This window comes from Mandrillus leucophaeus, unplaced genomic scaffold, assembly GCF_000951045.1.
Source record: "Mandrillus leucophaeus isolate KB7577 unplaced genomic scaffold, Mleu.le_1.0 Scaffold127, whole genome shotgun sequence".
Classification (NCBI taxonomy): domain Eukaryota; kingdom Metazoa; phylum Chordata; class Mammalia; order Primates; family Cercopithecidae; genus Mandrillus; species Mandrillus leucophaeus.
Window position 1 is genome coordinate 3,621,385 of NW_012101098.1, and position 7,812 is coordinate 3,629,196.

The 7,812-nt window shown below is 46.3% G+C and overlaps 1 protein-coding gene across 2 annotated transcripts in view; it reads right to left on the reverse strand.

The window, feature by feature from the left end:
• The window catches only part of XG (Xg blood group), a 66,146-nt gene that overhangs the window by 28,834 nt on the left and 29,500 nt on the right, over positions 1–7,812 (reverse strand). For both annotated transcript variants that reach the window (XM_011972120.1, XM_011972118.1), the window contains exon 4: positions 4,753–4,815. In XM_011972120.1, the coding sequence (XP_011827510.1) occupies positions 4,753–4,815 (63 nt within the window). The remainder of the gene's footprint in view (positions 1–4,752; positions 4,816–7,812) is intronic.

The window sequence follows — 7,812 nt, forward strand, 5'->3', positions numbered from 1 at the left end:
CAGACATTGATTCTCCCACAGTCCTGGAGGCTGGACGTCTGAGATCAAGGTGTGGGCTGGGCTGGTTCCTCCTGAGGCCTTTCTCCTGGGCTTGTAGACGCCGTCTTCTCCCTGTGTCCTCATATAATCTTTCCTCTGTGTGTGTCTATGTCCTCATCTCCTCTTATTAGGATACTAGTCCTATTGGATCAGGACCCACCTTAGTGACCTCATTTTACCTTAATCTCCTTCTTAAAGGCCCCATCTCCAAAGGCAGTCACATTCTGAGGAAACTGGGGGTTAGGACTTCATTCTATGAATTTGCAGGGAGACATAATCCATCCCATAACAGCTTGCCTCAGACAGAATCCGTGCCTGTCTTGTTACTTTCAAGACAACATGGGGCCGAGCGTGGTGACTCACGCCTGGAATCCCAGCAATTTGGGAGGCCAAGGCGGGCAGATCACCTGAGGTCAGGAGTTTGAGACCAGCCTGGCCAACACGGTAAAACCCCATCTCTACTAAAAATACAAAAATTAGCTGGGCGTGGTGTTGCACACCTGTAATCCCAGTTACTTGGGAGGCTGAGGCAGGAAAATCGCTTGAACCTAGGAGGCGGAGGTTGCAGTGAGCCGAGATCGTGCCATCCTGCTATTGCACTCCAGCCTGAGCAATAGAGTGAGACTCTGTCTGAGAAAAAAAAAAAAAAAAAAAAACATGGATAGGAGCTGCTGGGGTCAGAGAAAAGAATTGGTGAAGTGACGCTGACATCTCTCAAAGGGACAAGCACAGACATGAGAAGCAGAGTCAACAGTTGGCCTGAGAAATGCCACAGGAGCTCATGGAAGCCAAGAAAAATGTGCTGCATTTCAAAGGGCACAGAGAGAATCTTGGGTTCCTCTAGATCAAATACTAAGGGAAAGAGACCACTGAGTTCCAAGCATGACTGGAGTCATCCTGAGAAAGCTGGCTGATGTGTGGTAAATACTTATAAATCCTCAGCCACCTATCAAGTCAATGGAGGGAGAATGAGAAAGAGAACTTGGAAAGGCCTAGGACATTCCATCTCTGGGGTCTTCCCAATGTTGCCCATCAACAATTGCCTTCGTTGTCTGAGAGACTGTTCCAGAACATCCCATCTTGGAGGGATGTTACACATTGTTTTCTAGGGCTCTTCTTCGTTCTCAAGATACACATTGGGGAATCTAGGCTAGCCTGGGCTCATTTGGGCTAGCCTGGGCAAGAACACTGGTTAAGGGGAATTTCTGCTCATGAACCACAGTATCCATAATTAAGTTCCAACCAGCTTCATTTTTCCTCTTCCTTTGGTGCGTACGTTAAATTTGCTCATTTCCTGTGTCAAATACTCCATGTTCTCATGTTCAATTGTGAAAGGAAAATAAATCTTGGGACCCCAAAATCATTAAGCCAAGGGAAAAGTCAAGCTGGAAAAAAAAAAGTCAGACCTGCCTCCCATTTTCTTTCTAAATAAGATAGCTATGAAAATTTTTTTTAAGTTTTTTAAAAGCTACATACTGTCCTCACAATCTGAGGAAAGTAAACTGTTTTGTTTACCCTACAACAGTTCTGAGGAATTTCAGCCTGGCAATGTACACTGAGAGCCCGTCTTCCCGGGTGTGGGACACAAAGTCATCCCTCTCCTCCCCGGAGACACACGCATGTCTGATTGCTTCCTCTGCCCTATTGTTGCTGTAAAAATGCAGATTCACTGGGCCAGATTGAGGCCCAGTGAACTGTCCCTTTGCCCCGTCTCGCATGTAAATTGAGTTTTCAGTGAAAGGCCCATCAAGGACTTAGAAGAATGCAACTAGTTGTCTCTTATCTTCCTCTGACCTGGAAGCCCCTGCTTCCAGTTGTCCCGCATTTCCAGATCAAACCAATGTACTTCTTACACATATTGATATCTCATGTCTCCCTAAAATGTGTAAAACCAAGCTGTGTCCTGATGCCTTTGAGCACTTGTCATCAGGACCTCCTGAGGCTGTGTCACGGGCATGTCCTTAACCTTGGCAAAATCAGCTTTGTAAATTGATTGAGACCTGTCTCAGATATTTTGGATCCACACAGTATTAATTAATAATTCAGGATGCCATGTTAAAGGCATCAACATGGCTGGGTTTAAGCACAACATGAAAAACCAAAGTTGGAAAGAAAGCCTCCTCTCTGTCGGGCAAGCGTCAGGAGATTGAGGCTTGAGTCATGGGGGGTCACCTCCCCAGCCTGAGCCTCTCTTCCCCTCCTGTTGGGGTTCATGAGTCACTTTGCTGTGGGAGGGGCTGAGTGTTCACACTCTGAAGATGGCCCGTCTTAAAGGATCTCACATTTTAAGTTTTTTCTTTCTTTCTTTCTTTTTCTTTTTGAGACGGAGTCTCGCTCAGTTGCCCAGTCTGGAGTGCAGTGGCGCCATCTCGGCTTGCTACAACCTCTGCTTCCCAGATTCAAGTGATTCTCATGCCTCAGCCTCCCGAGTTGCTGGGACTACAGGCCACGACTAATTTTTGTATTTTTAGTAGAGATGGGGTTTCACCATGTTGGCCAGGCTGGTTTTGAACTCCTGACCTCAGGTGATCCACCAACCTCAGTCTACCAAAGTACTGGGATTACAGACGTGGCCCATCATGCCCAGCAGCGCATTTTAAGTCCTGACGAATTCTCTGGGAGGGAAGCCCACAGCAGTCTGTTTAACCAGGTGTTTCCCAAGTATGTTTCAGCAAGAAACACGTTCCCTGTGGAATTCCCAGGAGTACCTTGCAACACTGCCATGATCTGTGGGACAATGGTTTTCCAAAGACTAGGAGGAAATAGTGGGAGAAAAAGGTGGGTGGTGTTTGGGATTTTCATCATGAAAGGGGGAAAAAAGAAAGATAGCTGGCTAATGCAGTTAAGAGTGAGGTGGTATTTTTTGTTTCTGAGACAGAGTCTCATTCTGTTGCCCAGGCTGGAGTGCAGTGGTGCAATCTTGGCTCACTGTAACCTCCCTCTCCTGGGTTCAAGCGATTCTCGTGCCTTAGCCTCCCAAGTAGCTGGGATTATAGGCGCATGCTACCATGCCCAGCTAATTTTTGTATTTTTGGTAGAGACAGGGTTTTGTCATGTGGGCAAGGCTGTTCTCGAACTCCTGACTTCAGGTGATCCACCCTCCTCAGCCTCCCAAAGTGCTGGGAATCCAGGCGTGAGCCACCGCGCCCGGCCTGAGGTGTTGTTTTTCAAGTGGGTATCATCTCCCTTGGGTCTTGGTCTCTATTTTTAATGACTCCTTGTAAGAGGAGATAATTTCTGTCCATCTGAATGTGCTGTGTCTGCAATGAATGGACACGCTGTTAAGCTGGGAAAGTATAAAGCCAGAACAAGCTACCAGGAAGCTTCCAGAACCCCTCTTGATTTAGCCAGCCTCACGCTGCTCTGCCTGGCAAACATTTAGATTTTTAAGGTTGTTGAACTGCTGATAACTTTAATGGCCAGAATCTATCTTTTCCTTTCCTCGTTTCCCTTTCTTTTCTCTTTCTCTTTCTCTCTCCCTACCACCCACTCTTCTCTCTCTCGTTCACTCTCTTTCTTTTTTTGAATTGCATATTTTTCAGTGAGTGTAATAAATCTGTGGAAAAAACTGTCTGCCAAATGTTAGAAAAAACGGAGAAACCAACTCTAAAATACATAAAGTGCACGGCACACGTGGGGTTTTGTGAATGGTTAAGCCAAAGGTATTTGGAGCACTGAACACAAGTGAGAAAAAGGACTTGTCTCGCAGCCTGATACGCTTTCTGTGATGATAATGCAAAGTGTTCTTTGAGTATAAAACCGCCTTTGCGAAAATTATGACTGAGGAAATGAGGACAGTGAAAGAGGTCAGACCTAACCAGCTCCATCTTGCTTCTAACCTTTAAGCTGTCCTTGCTCTTTCCTGGGTGTAGGCCAAACTAGCCTTTGGAAGGAATTTAGTTCATGGTTTCACTCTGAAACAAAATTGATAATACCCCTTTCCCAAAAAGGCCCCCTGCTTGCCTGGGAACCAGTCTGCCTTTGCAGGACTAACAAATTAGCTACAAGATTAGAAACTACAGTTTAGGGCTCATGCAGCCTCTGGCTGCGAGAGTCTGAACCTCCCCAAGTTTCTCCCGGGGGTAACATCACTATTGTGATGTTAAACCTAAGGTCAGTGCTTGAGATATTTTTGCAGACCCCGCACTGGATGGATCAGCTGGTCCCATCCAGCCCCATAATCTGGCTCAACCAGGTCTGCCATCCACCCAGGAACAGAAAACAGCAAGAAAACCTCACTTCAACCCCCTATGGTTCCCTCTCCAACCTGACCAATCAGCCCTCCCCGCTTCCCAAGCCCCTACCCGCCAACTTATCCTTAACAACTCTGCTCCCCAGATGTTCCGGAGACTGAATTGAGTCGTAATAAAACTCCGGTCTCCCTTAGAGCCTGCTCTGCATGAATGACTCTTTCTCCATTGCAATTCCCCTATCTTGATAAATCAGCTCTGTCTAGGCAGCCAACAAAGTGAACCAGTTGGGTGGTTACAAGTACATCTTAGTGGTTTCCAGATGTCAAAGCAAAGGGAAAATGAGATTGTTTCTGTCCATTGGACTTTCTTGCTCCCCCCAGTGAGGAAGGAAAGTACATTCCCAGTAAGGGAACTATTACACACATATTTCAAATGCAACCAGGCTAAACCTGCTAGTAAATAAAACGGCAAACATCATCAAACCAGACTGAGGAAGAGTTTCAGGCCTGCGGATTCTTACTTCCACCGCTGTTGGGATTCTCGGGCTGTGGGTAGGAAGGTGGTTTCGGCTTTGGGTAGATATCTGTGGAGAAAACGACATTGCACTGTTAGAAGAGAAAATTGTCCTTCCCTTAGGAGCAGCCTGCGGAAACAAGCACCTCAGCGTGACTGTCCACCTTGCAGTTTGTTCTCATTTGCTGCCCACGGTGTGTTTATAGATTGCCATTGTCTGCTTAAAAATCACTTTGCAGATAGAAAGCCTTGAATCCTGAAACTTAAAAAAAAAAAAAGAGGTGTCCGTTTTGTTACTAGAAGTTCGTTTCTATGGCAAGAAGCCAGTGTAGCTGTCTGCCATGACGGAGCAAGCCATACAAAAAAGAAATCTAAGAATTGTCATGGAATACATTACTGACAGTCCAGCGCCTGTGATGAAGATAACCCCAAACCTTCTGTTCCCGGACCAAACTGGGCTGCTATTTCTCACGGCCCAATAATGAAACACAGGTGAGCTGGGCAGGAAGCGAGTTTTTATTTCTGCAACCTGTTACAGGGAGAAGCCCTGGAAAGTATCACCAGACTAACTCAAAATTACAGTTTTCCAGAGCTTATATACCTTCCAAGCTATGTGGATATACGTGTGTGCATTTATCTAAAGATATAAGTGATTAACTTCTTTTCATCTATAACTAAGGTGTGAGTCCTGAGGACCTTCCTCTGGAGCCTCAGTAAATTGACGTCACCGAAGTGGGTCCAGGTGCTGCGGTGATTACCCTTATCTTGTCTCCCGCTAAGTCACGGAGGTTTGGGGCGTTCCTTCAAAGCCCCAATAAGCTTGTGTGTGGAGGTCTGGGGAGTTTCTGCAGACCCCCAGTAAAACTTGTTTAATCCTAAATGGGTCCTGTGAAGAATTTCTTCATTATTTTGTCATCCTTTAAGGCCCAGGGAAGGCCTGGGAAAAACTCTTGGTGGGCTTTTGTTACCTTCCAGCCTTTGTATAAGGGCGCTGGCTTTTAATATTTAACCCGTCAGTCAATACTGAAACAGGTGTTGTGGGGGCCTGTGTTAGTGAGGCTTGGCCTGCCACACTTCCACTTCTCAGTTTCCAACTGCTCTCACTCACACACTGTGAAAGGAACATAAATCTTGGGGCCCCCGAGTCACTAAGCTAAAGGGAAAAGTCCAGCTGGGAACTGCTTTGGGCCGACCTGCCTCCCATTCTATTCAAAGTCACCCCTCTGCTCACTGAGGCCACTGCGTATCTGATCGCCTCCTTTGGAAAGGCTCATCAGAAACTCAAAAGAAGGCAACTGTTTGTCTCTCACCTGTTCGTGACCTGGAAACCCCCTCCCTGATTCCAGTCTTCCCGCCTTTGCTTCAAGTTGTTCCATCTTTCCAGACTGAACCAATATACTTCTTTTTTTTTTTTGAGACGGAGTCTCGCTCTGTCGCCCAGGCTGGAGTGCAGTGGCGTTATCTTGGCTCACTGCAACCTCTGTCACCCGGGTTCATGCCTTTCTCCTGCCTCAGCCTCCTGAGTGCCTGGGACTACAGGTGCCACCATGCCCGGCTAATTTTTTTTGTATTTTTAGTAGTGACGGGATTTCACCGTGTTAGCCAGGATGGTCTCGATCTCCCGACCTCATGATCCTCCCACCTCAGCCTCCCAAAGTGCTAGGATTACAGGCATGAGCCACCGCGCCCTGCCTCTAGGTGATTTTTTTAAACCACTTTTACTACAGGCTGGGCGTGATGGCTCATGCCTATAATCCCAGCACTTTGGGAGGCTGAGGCATGAGGATCACTTGAGGCCAGGAATTTGAGACCAGCCTGCACAACATAGCGAGAACTTATCTCTACAAAAAATATAAATAAATAAGCAATAACTGGGTATGACGATGCATACTTATCATCCAAGCTACTTGGGAGGCTGAGGTGGGAGGATCACTTGAGCCAAGGAGTTCGAGGCTGCAGTGAGTCATGATCATGTCACTGCACTCCAGCCTGCGCAACAGAGCAAGATCCCACCTCTAAAAGAAAAAAAACTTTATTACACAAGTGCGTGTGTGTGTGCGTTCATAATCAAGCTATAGTTTTCTTTGGTGCATGTTAAAATGGACATCAGTGTTGTCTTCCTTTGGTTACCTTTCCTCTGCCTGTCTTTTAAACTGCTTGTGATATTTTGTGTCTTTTAAACTCCTACTGGTGCTAGAGACCCACTTCATTCGTATCAGCAGCACCATCGCCCCTGTCCCACGATGATGTCACTGGTGAGCATTTCATGTTCTTTCTTCTCTTATGAACAATGGGGCCACCAGCTTTCCCAGCTTTCCCCCATGCCCACGTGGTTGTGCTGTTGCTGTGTGTGCACCGCAAGCAGAATCAGAAGGGAGATATGCTCATATTCGGATGTCCCTGAAGGTCTCTTCAGGACTTTGACAGGGTTATAATCCCACCAGCGATTGGTCAGCTCTTGGGCTGTCTCAAATCGCCATTGCCACACCTTTAATTGACCTTTTTTTTTTTTTTTTTGAAATGGAGTTTTGCTCTGTTGCTCAGGCTGGAGTGCAATGACATGATCTCGGCTCACTGCAACCTCTGCCTCCTGGGTCCAAGCGATTCTCCTGCCTCAGCCTCCTGAGCAGCTGGGACTACAAGCCCCTGCCACCACACCCAGCTAACTTTTGTATTTTTGGTAGAGACGCGGTTTCACCATATTGGCCAGTCTGGTCTCAAACTCCTGACCTTGTGATCCACCCACCTCGGCCTCCCAGAGTGCTGCGATTACATGCGTGAGCCACCTTGCCTAGCCTAATTGACTTTTTTTTTTTTAAAGAAAATAAAAGCCCAATTGTTTAAACTGATTTAAATTTAAACAGTGGCTTAAATTGACTTTCAATGACCATGTGTGACCCTGAGCATTTCTTACACACATCAGCTGGTCAACTGTGTAATTCCCTCTTCTTTGAATTTTTCTTTTCAGCAAATGCAATGATCATATCCCCCTTCTTTTAGTCGCCTTATAGTCTCTCTCCTCCATTTTCTTTTTCTTTTCTTTTCTTTTCTTTTTTTTTTTTTTTTT